This window comes from Sminthopsis crassicaudata, chromosome 5 (genome assembly GCF_048593235.1).
Source record: "Sminthopsis crassicaudata isolate SCR6 chromosome 5, ASM4859323v1, whole genome shotgun sequence".
In the NCBI taxonomy this organism is placed as follows: domain Eukaryota; kingdom Metazoa; phylum Chordata; class Mammalia; order Dasyuromorphia; family Dasyuridae; genus Sminthopsis; species Sminthopsis crassicaudata.
The window spans coordinates 197,122,381-197,139,894 of NC_133621.1; the positions used below are offsets into that span (position 1 = coordinate 197,122,381).

A 17,514-nucleotide genomic window follows, 5' to 3' on the forward strand; every position below is an offset into this window, starting at 1 on the left:
CTCATCAACTTCTGCCCCTCAGCAGAATGGTCTCCCAAGGAGAAGCTGAAAGATGTTTAGTGATTTCTTTCTCTTCAAATTACCTTATTTTATATTTAGAAGTCATAAACATGTTGACTGATTTCTTTCTCTTCTAATTATCTTAGTTATATTTAGAAGTCCTAGAGATCACATATGAAAACACATTGAGGAAACTGAAACCTAGACAAATTAAATGACTTTTTCCTATGATCACACAGGAAGAAAATAGCAGAAGAGAGATTTGAATCTGTCTGTGTTCCTTGACTGCAGATTCAGCACATTTCTCATGATATTCTGCTTCTAAAGTGAACTCTTTGAGAGCAGAAATTGCTTTGAGTTTTTTTAATCTCTAATTCTTGTCCCTATAGGAAAGAATTAATCCTTATTAAGTTGAATGAATTTATTTAAATTGGCCCTCTCTTCTTGCTTTTGCTTATAGATAACAAAAAGAGCAGACCAAAGCAGATTCAACCTTTGCAATTTTTCTTCTGTCCTCCAGGAGAAGCCAACTTGCAACTCTTAATAATGACTAATTTTACTTTCTTTTTCTCTCTCTCTTCTTCCAGACCTCTCTAAGCCAGTGATTCTCAAAGTATGGTCCAGGGACCCTTAAGGACTCCTGAAGTCAAAACTATTTTCATAATGCTACTAAGATGTTTTAATTTCTAAATTAAATTGCCAAATATTTACAAACATAAACCCCCATAAGCAAAAGCTCTTTGGAGGAATCCTCAATAGTTTTTAAGAGTGTAAAAGGGAGCTTAGACCAAAAAGCTTGAGAGACCCAGTGATCCTCTCTTGTGTTTATTCTCATTAGAGATGATTATCCTGGGTCCATCCATCCCCCTCCCTTCAGTACTTAGCGATAATGTACACAGAGCTCTCTTAATACTTCCTTCCCTTCCAGCCTCTCCAGATAGATCTCATCCCTGTGTACTAAGGACCATTTCCAGTGGAATTTCAGGATTGTGGGCCCAGACACAAGGGATTTGTTTCAAAAGAAGTAATTATGGGCCCAAGCTTTGAAGTGCTTCACTGGTATGGGGTATCAGTTTCTTTATGCCTTGTGCCTGGAACGTCCAGGGCTAACACTCTTGTCTTTAACCTTGAATAGGAGCCTGAGGAGTTTCTGCTCAATTTTCCATACCCCAACCCTTTTTAAGTCCAGAGACTAGAATACAAGGATAATATTCATCCCTAAAACTCTTTCTGGGTGGTTCTAATTGGGCCATTTGGCCTTTTAGAATCATTACTTTTTTTCACATCTGTAGGATAATATTCTACAAGACAGAATTAAGAAGTATTTTGACAATTGGAATATGAGCTGCTGCTGCTTAAATTATTTTCTAGCACTTGCTGGCTTTTCCCATGGAACAGGACAAAAACATGAGAAATCTTAAGCAAAATCTCTGAGACAAGAGCTCTGACTTGGTTACTGGGTGTTTTACTTTTCAATATGCTGGTGTGTGTATATTAGGATCTATGGTCCTGGCAAAGTTATTCCATTCAACACGTGAGTGACTTTTCCATTGAAAGTCCTTTTAAAGCAACTTTCTAGTGCACATCTGCTTTTAAAGTTTGGTCAGGATGATTCAGATGTTAATCTAAATCTCCAAATTGTTTTGTTTCAGCAACTTGCCTTTATGTAAATTATGCTCTTCGTTTCTATTTGTATTTTTATGTATTTTCATGTGAGAAATGGTTAAGGAGATGCACCTCTCATAAGAGGCTCCAGCTCTAGGCTCAAGTGGACCAAAGTCCAGATCTGTGATTCTGACCTGAAAGAGAATTGAGTCAGACTTTTCCCCTACTCTCTGTAGTTTGTTATATTCTAGCCCCAGAATTCCAGGAGAAATCTCTACAGCAAAGTTTAGGGAAACTCCTTGATAGTAAGGGTCATTTCATTTTTGTGTGTGTTTATATTCCCAGTGGTTAACATGGTAGATACTTAATAGGGCAGCTAGGTGATGCAGTGGATAAAGCATAGGGCCTCATATATATATATGGATTAAGACTGAAAGCTTCACTACTTCCTTGAAATTCAAAAATACGTAGCTCCACTTCTCTTTCTCATGTTCCCCTGCTGCCTTTAAGAGGAATACCTTTTTTTAAGGAGAGAGGTATCTTGTTGTGATTCATAGTGCCACTATAAGAAATTCTAATCCTGTGATAACCAGGACTGCCTAATTTTTCTAGTATATATCACTGAACTCAATTTTTGTTTCTGAAACTTAGTTTTTGTCTCACCCCCACCACCACTTCTAGCTTTGAGATGAAAAACCTCAGAGGTTGTAAAGACATTATTAATTGTTTTCAATTTACTAAGCAAAGGTTTGGGGGGAAAATAATCTTCACACATATGGAGAATTTTTCTCTAGGACTAGCTACCACCCCATCGGTGTGATCCTGGTTTTTCTCTACTGCAGCTTTTCCTTAATTCTTTCTTCTCCATTGCATGCAGGCTGTATACAAGATGGCAGATGTGGCCTGTAAATGCCACGGTGTCTCAGGATCCTGCAGCCTCAAGACATGCTGGTTACAGCTGGCTGAATTCCGAAAGGTGGGAGACCAACTGAAGGAGAAGTATGATAGCGCAGCCGCCATGCGCATCACTCGGAAGGGCAAACTAGAGCTAGTGAACAGCCGCTTCAACCAGCCCACCCCGGAGGACTTGGTCTATGTAGACCCCAGTCCGGACTACTGCTTTCGCAACGAGACCACTGGCTCGCTGGGCACTCAGGGCCGACTCTGCAACAAGACCTCGGAGGGCACGGACGGCTGTGAGCTGATGTGCTGCGGCCGGGGCTATGACCAATTCAAGAGTATCCAGGTGGAGAGATGCCACTGCAAGTTTCACTGGTGCTGCTTTGTCAAGTGCAAGAAATGCACAGAAATCGTTGACCAGTATGTCTGTAAATAATTTGGCAGAGAAGCATCACTCTTCTGGCCATTCCCCGCTACTGCTTTTTCTACTCCCTCCCCCGCAAAAAAATTTTTATTATATAAATCTATATAAATATATTTTATATTTCTATAAATAGATGAATGATAAATAATTAAAAGAAGAAAATTGAAAGGAAATGCTTATTTAAGAGGTCCTGCTTCAGGATCTCTCTGAGAATTGGACTTGGCTGCTTTTCTACTCCTTGCAGAGGTTCCAGACATTAGGAGTGAGGAGGCTTTTTTGGTCCCTTTGGTTGATATTCTCAGGATTAGGGGTTAGGACCTTCCTACTAACACACAGTCCCCCCCAAAAAAAGAGAGGGATAGAATGAGTGAGTGAAGAAGGCTGTCTCTAGTAGTCTGGAGTACTTGTAGGTTGGGTGGTTGTTCCACTCCTGCTATGGAGCCAAAGGCTCTGTGGGAAATGAGTGAAGGGTTTTGTTCAAAAATGTAAATGCATCTGTAAGAAGCCTGGTGCTTTCTCACTTCCCCCTGTGTATGTATGTATGTGTGCATATGCACACTGAAAGAAGTATCATCCTTTCCCCAGGACTGCCTGGGCTCCAGCACCTAAGAACCTATGATTTCTATAGATTCTAGACTCATCTTTCAAGTTTCTGGATTATTCCTTGTCCACAGGTCTCCACACCTCACTACAAATTCCCTGTTCCCAGAAAAAGAAAGGTCTTTTAATCTGACCTTTGGAAAGGACATACACTGTGAGTGCCTAGACTGCAAAAAATCAGGCATTAACACAGCTGGACTAATCGAACTTCATTGTGCTCCCTTATGGGAAGCAGAAACTGGTGATGCTGCTGCTGCTGCCGCTTCTCCCATCAAGAAGGGGGGCCGCCCGAGCCAATCATGATGTGCAGAGAAGCCATGATTGGCTAGCTGATCTTAACCCTTGTCTTTGTCCAGATGTATAGTTTCTCTTTGGTATTAAATACCTTTCACTGAGATTTCTCTGCCCCTTTAATGAACACTATTGGCTTTCATTGTATATCTTAGAATCCAGGCACAAAATTTGGTCATCTAGTAAGTAGGAAAAAGGTTTGATGGGAAATGGTGACTGCTCTAAATCCAATCAGAGAGCAAAAGGATGACGACAGTGGAAAGTCTCAGAGATGAAACTTGAGCTTCAAGTGCACTTACTTTTGGGGTTTCACTGTGCAAATTATCTGCTAGTTGTTGAATGAGTTATCGGTAAATTACAAATAAAATTAGGTGCTCTTTGCATGTTTTCTTAAGGGAGTGCAAATGCTACCCTAAAACCTGGTTCTTAAGGTCTGGGTAGAAAGGAAGTTGGGTTTAGAGGCCAAAGATGAGAGAGGGGGAAAGGAGGGATCATATGAGGCAGATACAAAGACAAAGAGAATGGAGCTGGTTAAAAGAGGGGAATGGAGTTTGGAATTGGATTGGGCCTTGTCTTAGGATGTACATTTCAGGATACAAAAGATCAAATGAGGCTTTGGGTGTGTAATTGCTTCAGAAAATCATATTAGTAAGTAATGGGGTTGTGGGAATTGAGAATAAGAAATCAATTTTGGGGCTAGTAGCAACATTTCCATACATACTTGTGTTTGTGTGTGTGTAGCGTGTGTGTAAAAAGAGAAATTTTATAATGCACATCACTAGGGCTTATATTTTAAACTCCTTTTCCTATATAGTGATGCCATCTACACGTGTTCAATTTTTCTTTGACCGCTAGCCAACAACACTTGCAAGATGGCTGGAGGGAGCTGGAGTATTGGCTATAGCCACAGATCAAAGTAAAGACAATTGACTCTTGCCATGAGAACAAACAAGCCAGGGCTATCTAACACGGTAATGATGTGCTCTAAAAACAATAGCTCTCTTTATGGCTCTTTCCATTCCTCTTCCCCACCCCACCCTCTTATTCAGAAACACTAAGAAGACTCAAGAAATGACAATTTTTATTTTTAATGGAATAAAGGAAAACGGGTGAATTCATGATTTGTGATGGATCACAAGAACTCACATGAAAGGAGATGAATGAATCCATGGGCATATGGAAATGTGTCCTGCAGGACTGTGTTAGGAGGAGGAAAAAAAAGGATGAAAATTCCCTTTTCTAATGGAGGCAGCAATTTATGTTCAAACTCTTGTAAGATTATTGAATGTACTGACCCAATTGGATTTGGAACCAATTATTTTGCCCTAGGGTTGAGAATCAGAAATCTCATTGATCTGTTGAACCCAGATAGGAGTCCTCTGACTGGTGAGTTAGGGTTGTTTTTCAGGAGCTGAAATATGGTTATTGATATGGCCAGGATTAGGACTAAAAAAAAAAACAACATAAAGACAACTGAACAATAAGGCCTCTCCTCAGGATATTTATTTCTAGTTAGGAATCTAGCCTAACATGAAGGCTGACTAGCGGGTCATGTATTAGGTATAATAATGCCTAAACAAATAAATAGCCCCCCAAGGCCAAATAGTTCTTCCTAAAACCTAGGGGGATAGTCCCTAGAAAATATAATGTAAAAACATTGAAACCAGCTCCCAAATCCATTTCTTGTTCTGACTTCCCATAATCCTATTATTTTCTAACAAGTTGGCTATAGAATGAATTCTAGGGAATGATTCCTATCTGGTGAGTTAATAACCTTCCAGGGCCAAATGAAGGCTAAAGTGTCATAAATTTAGCCTCAGAAGAGACGATAGTGTTCATCTAGTTCAGTTCACCAATTTTAAGGATGACATACCTGAACCCAGATAGGTTAAGTAACTTGCCTAATGTCTAGGCTTTGAACTCAGGGCTTCTTTCCACTGTAACTTTGGATGCAATACATAAATGTTTCCTTAAGTCTCTGATCAACTATACTTGCTTACTTTCTCAGAATTAAGGCAATCTTAATAATAATAGATGAAAAAATAATCTTCATTTAAAACAAAACAAACATAGGAAGTGTCCTGAATTAGGTATTCTAAAAATTTGAATTTTGCCTCGATTTTTGAGTTAGAATTAGTAATTATCTGCCTTTTTGGCTTCCCTGGTGAAAATCAAAATTGGAGAATCTTCTGTCTCTATATAAGACTCAGGCACATATTTTCAGTAAATGGATATTAGCCTGGAGATCCTGCCTCAGGTCAACAATGCATTGTCTACTATATGTTAGACATTTTACAAATGTCTTATTTCATTTTTTACAGGTACTAAGGTAGGTACTATTATTATGCCCATTTTATAATTGTGCAAACTAAGTAGACAGGGTAAATGAAACTCCTGACTCCAGGTCCAATACTCTGTCATGTGCCACCTCCCTCCCATGCTTATCTTCTCATAATCATAATATCTTAGAACATAGTATCATAGAATGTTAGGAAGGAATCTTCAAGATTATCTAGGCAAAACACATAAAATTCTACTTATTTTATATCATTTAATACTGTTTGCCTTAGTTTCTATATCTGTAAAATGAGTTAGAGAAGGAAATGGCAAACCACTTCGGTATCTTTGCCAAGAAAACTCCAGAGAAGTCAGACTTGACTGAAATAAAATGCAGGAGGAGAATAAGGGAAGTCTTGTCCAAAGATACACAGCAAGTTAAGGTCTTCTGACTTTCTACATTTGATTCACAATTGTCTTATTTCACCCTTAATTTCCCCGTGAGGTAAAAATAAAAAAAAAAATTAGAGGCAGCTAGATGGCGTAGTGGATAAAGCACCAGCCCTGAATTCAAGAGGACCCAAGTTCAAATTTGGTCTCAGACACTTAACACTTCCTAATTGTGTGACTCTGGGCAAGTCACTTAACCCCAGCCTCAAAAATAAATAAATAAATAAATTACTTTCAAGATAGAAAGGATATTTTGAAGTTATTTATTTATTTTTCCATCAGAGAAGATCTCTGTGGCCCAAGGATTTTCTGGAGAGGGAGGAGTCTCCCAACACTATTCAGAATAAGGACATAACCTCAATTACTTAATTTATATATATATATATATATATATATATATATATATATATATATATATATATATATATATATATATATATATATATATATCCAATATACCAAAAAAAGAAAAAAAGCTGGGTAACCCTCAGCAAATTTTTAAAATCTTTCAGCCTCCATTTCCTCACTGAAGCAAAGAGAAATGATAGTATTTTGTAGTACTTAAATAACTCCCTCAAAATACAATGAAATGGTTTTGCAGAATGTTCTTTGTTAAACTCTACAGAAATGAGTATTATTTTCTCCTACCATCAAAATATAACAAATGAATGATGTTGGTTCCAGCTATATATATAGCTCTGAGCATTTTGTCAATATTTTTGTAAAATCAGAGAATTTTGCTTCTGTTAGATAAGAATTGAATATCAGACAACATTGCTTCCTCTGATCTTTCATCACAATTAGCTCTCTGGACTAATCTGGGGGCTCAATTATCTAATTGTACCTCTCTGGGCTTCCTCATCTGCAAACTAGAGGTGTGGATGAATTGATCTCTAAGGCCCCCCTCTAACTCTAACCTTCTATGTATCTACAACCTTTTTTTTTTTTTTTTTTAACTGCTTCTATTCTCCCTCCTGCTGCCTCACCTTTTGGTCATTTCCCTATTCATTTGCAAGTCTACAAAAAGCAAAAGCAAGAAGATAAAACTCAAATCAGTTAATTTAGGGCTTTGCAGGGAGCTGATACAGATATGTCAGCGAGGAGGAAGCTAAAGTGAAATTATTGATTATCTATGAGTTTAAATTGACATTGCTGTTTGCTATCACTTCTCCCCTTGATCATTGAGGATGTATTGAATGACACCAGTCCTTCTACCAAAACTTTGGGAGGTAGAGGTATCAAGACAGTGTGGAAGTCGGAATTTCTATCACCCAGGTGTCAAAAGAGCTGCTTCCCTTATGCAGCAAGCATCAAAGAAGGAATGTTAAGTCACCTGAAGGCTGAGAAGACACTTTAAAGTAACTGAACTATTTCTATTTGTCTATTAGTCATGTTGTAAAAGAAAAATCAAAAGGGAAAAACCATGAGGGAACAAAAAAGCAAACAAAAAAAAAGGTGAGAATAGGATGCTTCGATCTGCATTTGGTCTCCATAGTTCTCTCTCTGGATGTGGATGGCATTTTCTATCCCAAATCTACTGGAATTATCTTAGATCACTATATTGCCGAATAGAGCTACATCTATCATAGTTAATATGGTCCTATAATTTCAAATCCTTTCAAGCCTCAGGACACCTCTGTAAGTAGGTAGGACAAGTATGCATCAGTTTGGTGTAATGAAAAGTTCACTGGACTTGGATTCAGACTCTAAATAACCACTTGTAGGGCATTTCGTAGAGGGGAACATTATTGTTTAGATCCAAATTAGATTAAATGTTTTCCAAGATCTCTTACAACCCTAAGATCTGTGATTCTGAATAAGGAACAACAATTTTGTTAGTAATTACTCACAGTATACATGGAAGATTAAGAATTTAATGAGGGCATAACGAAACCTTATGAAGATAAATGGAAACTCTGTGTTTGCCTTGGGAACTCTAAGGAACCATTATTCTGCACAAATGATAATTAGGGTTTCTGAAGCCAAAGGATAATCGAAGTTAGAAGTACAAGAGACCATTTAGTCTGTGCTTTTTATTTTACAGATGAATAAACTGAGGCCCAGGAAGATGAAATTGTTTGTTCAGGATGATATAGCTGGTTATTGACAGAAACAAGATTAAAATCCAAGTATCCTCCCCCAGTGCACTATTTGCATCAGAAGGGGATATTTATTATCCCTGTAATGCTTCATGAGTGATACTGCCTAGAAGCAGGAGATGAAATGATGCTTGGTTGTTCCTTTTTTTCAGAGAACATTCCACTTCTTTTTATATTTGGTTGTATTTGAAGGAGAACATTGATTCAGTAAAACTTAATGTATCTTCTGTTCTCAGGGTGACTTGGCACCTTTAATGCTTAAAGTGGTGATGACTTCTATCACGTCATTCACTAGCTATCTCTGGGTTTTTTGGGTGTATTTTTTTTTGGCAAGCAAGAAAACTAGTTGCTTAGGAATGGAGGTAAAATCAGGACACTCACTTTTTTTGTATAGTCTCTATTAAGTAACAAGTCTTCTTGCAAGGTAAAACAGCAAATATTTTAAAATTCTTAATTCTCATATTCATAACTTGCTTTATTATATCAATGTATATATAACATATATATTTCTTTCACAATCCTCAATTCATAGCCTACTTGCTTTCTCTTTTGTGTCCCTAACTGCCATTCATTAGCTAGAATATCTCTGAAGCATTTTCCTCATTTTAAAAACTGAATTCATATTGCTTGCACTATATAAAAAAAAAAAACAAACCAGAAAGTACTACATAGTTCTAGAGAGTTGCATAGAGTACAGAGAAGTTAAATGATTTACCCAGTATCATAAAAACAGCATATATCAGAGCAGCACTTGAACCCAAGTCTTTTTTTAAATTATGAAATCCACCCTCTGTCCACTATTTCTAACTGAGTCTCAATGACTATAAGCTGCAGAGCAGATATCATTCAGCAAGAATAAAAGGAGTTCCAACTTAGGAATTTCATATACTAATGAAATAATAGATCTGAGAAAGTCAGCTCAAGTTGGCTACAAAAGGCACTTGTTAAATTTTTAAGATGATCATTTATACCCTTTCAAATCAGGGCTTCAATTCTTGTTTTGCTGTTATATAGACTTAAGAAAATGATGGAGGAAATGTTAGTAATGCAAACTAAACAAAAAGTTTATTCCATATGCATTTTCCTCAGAGCTGGTCCTTAAACACTTGCCAGCACCTTACCCTCAAAGGGCTTACAAATGTGAGATATTGCATGAGTTTATATGAGAAAATGATCTTCAAAGGTGCTTTCCTTGGCAGAAGACTATGATTCTAACTATGTGGTACAGTAGATAGACAGAATATATTAGACAATAGAGTAAATATTTATTTGAAATCAAAGGTCTAAATTCTGGATCTAATATTGACTTTATGTATGATCTTGGACAAGAAACTTCATGTCTCTAGGTCTCTGTAAAATGAAAGGGTTGGAGTAGTTGATTCTTAGGGTCTTTCCCAGTTCTATATCTAATGATTTAATTAGACTGGGGAAGAGAAAAACTCATAATGTTGAATCACATAACTCCATGTTGAGATTCTTTTTTATCTGTGATAAACATATCCCTGTATCCCTAAGTTAAAAACAAACAAACAAAAAAAAGCCAACCAAACCTGGTTTCCTCCATCCTCCTATCCAGAACATCCTTTTCCCTTGCCCCTCAATCAACCTAAATCTGGACCATGTTGTCACTTTTTCAACCTGGCCACATGGTGTCACTCTACAAGCATCATTATGTCATCAATTCTAGATTAGACAAATAGGGTTTCTATAACTCCTCCCTAAACGTTTTCTTTTGGGAATGAGCTGTCTAGAGTTGTTTTGGTAAGCAGATAGCTAACCACTAGGAATGGGGATAAAAACAAGATACTAAAATTTCCCTGTCAGTGTCCCACACACATCCCATCTAAAATGGGGGCCCCCTACTTCAGAGTGTTTAACATGAGGGTACATTAAATAAATAGAGCTCCAACGAATGGATTCTATCCCAAACTGTTCTCTTTGGGCAGCTATCTGGTCCTGGTTTTTCCTCTCTATATAGGGCAGGTGCAAGGGCTGCAGGAACAGGCTCAAAATGAGATAGAGGCTTGGGTGGGGGGAGATAGGACAGGGAGGTCAAATATTTTCAAAATGATTTAGGAGGTGACTTTAGGAATCAGATACAAACACAGCAATTTACTGGGCAGAAAACAGGTTGAATGCTGGAATATGGAGATGGTCATGGCTTGTGCTGAAGGTAAAGGCAATGGAGACAGCTAAAATACCAATTCAAAATGTGTAAACAGGGCAGTTTCTTCTCTCCTACTTCCTTAGGTCCTCCATGGTGCTTACTCAGTGGTGAACAGGGTTAAATCACTGGAACTGCCTTTTTTTTCTTTCTGGGAGCCACACCTTCAGTTGGGTTCAAATACAAAGTGACCTAAGAGACTACAACGTATAAGAATCAGAGATTAGATAGGGATGTCCTATGCAGGCTTTGAGAATGAGGCTCCAGTTTATGGGCTACAAGCTATCATGGGAGACGTAAAACTTATCAAAAAACAAATATCTACATAGTAGGGAGCATTCTAGTATTAACTGATATGTATTTATAAAAGGTAATGTTAAAAGGTTTCTTTTTATATCCCTCTCACTTCTATTACACAGCTGTCAGTAGCTTGCCTATCCCATCATAACTTTGTTATATATAATTAGAAGTTGACATTTGAAACTGCCTATCCATCTACTATTTAATCTAGGATGTCATCATTCTATACAATCATGTCTATAGAGACACATTAGGATCTGTGATCTAATCAGCATAAAGGATTTGTGGCTTAGGAAATCTATCAACACAGATCCTAGCCAGAGCATTGTATTGACATAGAAGTCAAACAGCTAGTGAGTGCCAAATGTAGGATTGAACTGTGGTCTTTTTACCTCCAACCCCAATATTCTAAATCTTCTGTGTCCTGGTAAAATAGCCATATTGGAACTGTTTTGGGGGTGGGGGGATGAGAAGCCAAGTGGAAGCAGGAAAGAATTAGGGACTGATTGATGAAAAATATTATTTCAATGAAGTTGCTGAAATATTATCAGTTTGTCACAAATAATGATAAAAACAAATGAGAAGAACAAAATTGTAATACTGTCATGGCCCTTGGAAATTGTAGAAGGGTAATTCTTAAGGAAATGAAACATTGATCAATGTAGATTGTGTAAGGAAACAGAAACTGTGCAACACATCACTGCAAGTTGCAAAATCTTTGCATTTACCAAGTACTTAGCAAGAAGTAGCTAAAATTACACATGAGAAGATTACAATCTTTTATAGACTAACGAATCTTCCATTCTACAGATACAGATCTCAAGAGAGCCTTGAGCAAATTCAACAAATAAATTATACTGGACCCAGACCACTATTACAGGCAAAACTGTTGCATACAATATTGAATCATAAAAATTTAAGAAAATTTTAGATAATATTTCCATAACAAATACTTATAATTTCTAAGCTGTTTTGATTGAAAAGCTAAAATGCAGAGAGCTTATAAAAGAAATCAAAACCATGTGGGAACCATAAAGTATATATCATTTTATTTGATATTAGAGTTGCCCCAAGATGCTGTTGACTAGCCCATAGAAAAAATAGTTTAATTCAATTATAAAAAGCCCCCCCACCCATAGAACAGCAACTTGTTCCAGGTTGGTTCCTAAATTGCATCAAATAAAATGGGAACAAGATTATTATTATTATTATTATTGTCAACCAGACTGAACCGACCTCTTAACTTGTGGGTGGTTAGAGCTGAACAAAGCAGGCTAGAAACAAGAAAGTCAAGAATCAAACAGAAGGTTAATTTGAAAGTGAGGAAAAGAGCTAGCAAACAAGGACATTTGTGCCAGAACCCTGTCCCTAGTTGGGGGACCAGTATTAGTGTGGGGAGATCTCAATGCTTATACCAATATCTACATGGTGAATTTGGTTAAGTCCTGACAATGAGGAGTACCAGTAATAATGAGACAAGTTTGTTTCAAAGCAAGGCTTCATGATCAGAACATGGAGGTGCTTGTTTGAGCTCAGAGAACAGCTGGTGCTAGTCAAAGCAATACAATAATTACATGAAACAATTCTGGGATTTTGCTGTGGCTGAGATCACCCAGAGAGGGAATACAAAGGATTGTTGTTATGCCAAGTTCAGGGCACAGCTTGCTTGCTGGGCCTTAGCTCTGAAAAACAGGGAGTCTCCTAATATCTTCTATTATCAACAACAACACCAACCACCATAATAATATGTCTCAACCCATATTCAATTGCAAAAGCAATTATTGTATCCACCTGCACAATAGTCCTCTGAAAAGTAAAAGAACAATAGTTAGATAATGATTTATCTCAGGACTATTTCTTCTGTCTGATAGAAAATTTGTTAATAGGACAGGAATTGTTAATATCAAATGTAATATTACTTGACACTCCCTTAAATGATTCTAATGTCAGAATTGTAGTAATGTCTTTGCATTCCTATTCTTAAGTTATTTACTTCCATTAGGTAGAGCTGAGCCACACTTTTAAGTCTCTCTACCCTGGAATTTTACCTTATAAGGGTAAAGTTGAGCTAGATCTCAGCTCCTGTTGTCCTTGCCTCCTTCCATTGGGATTCATGACATGAAGGGCAAAACAATAAGAATGAAGTGGTTTTCCTTTCCTGATTGTCAAGAACCACTGAAATCTCACGATCTCACCTATCCCTCTTCTGCTAAAGAGACCCCATTCATGGGGATCTTTGGTTGGGAAACACACTAGATAGCACCCTAAGAGTGGCAGATTTGCTATCCTGTTACTTAGTAAAAAAACAAAAAACAAAAAAACCTCTTTATTCTTCAACTCATGGCTTTGATTTATTTCCGAACTAGGCTTGTCTAATCTCAAAACTATTACGTGAGAAGGACAGGGAAAACAATAGTTCACATTTAATAGTCCTTTAAAATTTGCAAAGCACTTTACATAGATTATATTATTTGATTAGGCCCTTTGTTTAAAGAATTATTGTTGATTTTCTTTATCTTTTATAATAGTTTTTTATTTTTTCAAATACCTGCAAAGATAATGTTTAACATTCACCTTTGCAAAACCTTGCATTCCAATTTTTTCTCCTTCCTTTCTTCTCCTACCCCTCCCCTAGATAGCTAGCAATCCACTAAAGGTTAAACATGTACAATTCTGGGGCAACTAGATGGTGCAGTGATAGAACACTTAAGAGGACCTGAGTTCAAATGTGATCTTAGACACTTGACACTTCCTTGCTGTGTGATCCTGGGCAAGTCACTTAACCCTGATTATCTCACAAAAGAAAAAAAATATTTAAAAAATATGTTTTTCTAAACATATTTCTATATTTGAGAAAAATCAAATCAAAAGGGAGAAAAAAACATGAGAAAAAAAACAAGGAAACAAATTAAAAAATTAAAAAATTAAAATTAAAATGTGGATCTTTGATCCACATTTAGTCTCCATATGATGTGATGAAATTGCCTCGAATCACCTCATTGTTGAAAAAAGCCCAAGTGAGAAGGGATAACTTTAGACAAAATGTTAAAGTTCAAAAATCTCTAGAAATCTCCAATTTAGCAGAAACCTGGATATGTGAATTTCAAAGGGATCCAGTATGAACTTGGACAAGGAAATAGTGAAATCATTTTGGATCAGCTTATCTATGTTTGGGTAGTTGGGTTTCCTTCATGATAAGGAAGGACTTTGAACCTCCCACACCAGTTCTCAACCCCAGCTAATCAGTTTGAAATCACTCTGACCTCAGTGACCAGATTCCAGAGCACCTGATACCCTGAGGCTTGGATTTTGGACAGGTCCTACAGGCCTCACTCTGTCATTCCCTTGTTCTGTGACTTCAACAAGATGTCTCATCTCCCTTGAATCTCACTTTCCTCATTTGTAAAATTGTAACATGTGTTATTGCTTGCCCTGACAATCTGACTAGAGGCTTGTAAGATCAGATAGTCCTGTAAGGTTTACAAAGTGCTTTTTAAAAATGGCCTCAGCTGATATTTTCATGATTATTATTATTTTTTTTTACAAAAGACGGAACCCTAGAGGCTTGTGAATGAGATGAGGTGAGATCTTTCAAGACAGTTGTGAAAATCGAGTAAGGCTTCATCTACTTCAGAGTTTGAGTAGGCCTGAAGGACTTTGAGCACTGATTCAAGGGCATAATTGAGTCCCCTTCCTGCTATCCTCCCATGACACAATTTCCTCCCTATTTCAGTCAAATATGGGCAACTATGTACTTATTGGTCAAGTTCAATTTCATGGGCAGATCTCGAGTTTAGAATGTAAGACTCTCAGCCAATGAGGATGAGGGTCAGTGGTGGGAGGGGATGTTTGCGTTAGGGATTAAAGGTGCTGGTCCTGCGCACAGGAGGCGATTCCTCTCTTCGATTGTCTGCTCGAAGGTTGGATGCCCTTCTCTCGAGAATGTACAGTAAACTTTGCTTTACTCTAGAGATCTCTCCAGCTTTTTTTATTAAATGGTGACCCCTCACCATTTCTATACCACACACTTATAAGATCAGATAGTCCTGTAAGGTTTACAAAGTGCTTTTCAAAAATGACCTCAGTTGATATTTTCATGATTATTAATTTTTTTTTTAACAAAAGACGGAACCCAGGTGGACAAGGTTCGTGACTTATCCTGTATCACACATCTAGTAAGAGTCTGAGCTCAAATTTGAACTCAGGTCCTCCTGACTTCAGGGCTGGTGTTCTATCTATTGTGCCACCTAGCAGCCCCAACATGATACAATTTTAACTTTAAATTGCATTATTAACATTTTCTCCATAGCTTTCTTGAGTCTAGATAATCAATAAAACAATGAACCAAGCCCTGACTTGTAGAATTTTTTGCTTTCCTATGTGTAAATCCTCACATTGAAAATTTCATGAATGGATCCTTTGTTGGTCAGAACTGGATTAAGCATAGATCTAGCTCAGTTAACTAACAACTAAAACACACTAGTATTTATTTCAGTTCTAGAACCTGAAAAGATGTGGTTAAAAACAACAACAACAATATAGTATGTTATAAGATCTATGATTTTAGATCTCTAAAGGACCTTGGAAGTCATCTGCCAATTTTATAGATAAAGAAATTAAGATATAGATATGATCATTCGTTTGACCAAGGTCTTATCAGGGACAAGAATCAAAGTCTCCTAATTCCTGACTTAAATTACTTTGCTATAGAATCATTAGTACATATTTTTCTTAGAGGGGCGTTAATGGGAAATTTTGAAAGCTTTTATGTACCTTAAACAAATAGGTCTTTGGTTTCATTAATTATAATAATAATAATAGCCAATATTTATATAGAGGGTTAAAGTTTGCAAAGCACTTTACAGATATTATTTCATTTGATTTTCATAAAAGTTCTGTGAAGTAAGGTGCAATCAATATGCCCATTTTACAGATAAGGAAACTGAAGCTAGAAGAAATTAAATGACTTCACCAGGATCACTTAATTAGTAAGTAAAACCAAGATGCTTCCTAGAGCTTTTGAATTGAGGCTGACAATGGCAGTGTTGATGCTTCTAAAGCTCTCTAGGCTTACTATTTGGCCTATCCACACTCCTATTAAGGGGTGTGTGAAGAGTACCAACTTGACACATCATAGCAACAAGAAGATTGTGTGATGCTCAACTATGAAAGACTTCTTCTCAGTGCTTTAGTGATTCAAGGCAATCTCAATAGACTTTGGATAGAAAATGCCATCTGCATCCAGAAAAAGAACTATGTAGCTTGAATGTAAATCAACACATGCCATGTTCACACCCCAACCCTCCAAATAAATAGAATAATGATTAGCTTTTAAATGCAGCTAGGAGCATATCTGAGACATTTGTCACAATAGAAGGGTAGATTTTTTTAATGTAAAAAATAAAATTATTTTTAAAAACAATAATCTAATTCATCCTATAGAAGTGATCATCCACATGATGATGAGTTGTTAATCAGTTGGACTTAACATGATTGGGGACATTATAAACTGGTAAACTTCCAATGAAAATGATTCTAACCTGCCAGAATTCATAAAACTTACACAACTGGATGATAAGAAAATTTCTTAGAAATTAGATAGAAGCAAAATTTCATTTCTACTCGTATTACAAGTAAACTAAAGGTTAGATATACATGCCCCAATCCTGATATTTATTAACTCTGTGGGAGTATAAGAATGGTGCTAGTCTAGATTAGCCTCAGAGGAACACGCCTCAGGCATGATATGGGAACATGTTTTTTCCCACTGTTACATCTGATAACATATATGCATCAGAATTGTGAAATAAAGACTTTTGGGTGAAATGTTCCAAATTAGAGGCTAAAAAAAAATCAGAAAAATAAAATGCTTGAGTTAGAAAATGCCTTAGGGACTCTGAGCTTTCGTTTTTGTTTGTTTTTTTTTTTTTTTCTTTGATGAATTTGCTTCACATTACTATAATAAGAAAAACTCTTAAAATAATTTATTATAGAAATTTGAATGGTTGTAATTATTGCTGATGAGGTCTAACAAGTCATGATGAGATACAAGAAGTCACAAAAGTGGAGAGTCATCTGGAATGAATTCCCAGGCTCAAAACATCTCCAGATCAATCAAGCTTTATTGTAACATTTAGCAAGGGAACAAAGTTCCTAATGATCTCCCAATTAACAACAAGAGATGTGAGATGTTTAAAAACTCAGAGCAAGGTATGCCATCTATGCTAATTGTGTGCATCACTAAATCAATTGGTGTGTAATGGTCATCCTAGTTATACAAGATAGTCTTGGGAGTTGACATCTGTAGCTTACCTTCCAGATTGTATGAAGTAACAGTGGGCATCAGAACAGGACAGCTCTGGCTGTGCAAGATAATGTCAGTACAAGATGATTCTACAGGGTCA

General features: G+C 36.9%; 1 protein-coding gene across 4 annotated transcripts in view; it reads left to right on the forward strand.

Moving 5' to 3' along the window:
• WNT5B (Wnt family member 5B) overlaps window positions 1-3,924 on the forward strand; it is a 147,349-nt gene extending 143,425 nt beyond the window's left edge. For all 4 annotated transcript variants that reach the window (XM_074269379.1, XM_074269380.1, XM_074269381.1 and 1 more), the window contains one exon: window positions 2,483-3,924. In XM_074269379.1, coding sequence (XP_074125480.1) covers window positions 2,483-2,941 — 459 coding nt within the window. In that variant the 3' untranslated portion in view covers window positions 2,942-3,924. The remainder of the gene's footprint in view (window positions 1-2,482) is intronic.
• The last annotated feature ends 13,590 nt before the right edge of the window (window positions 3,925-17,514 follow it).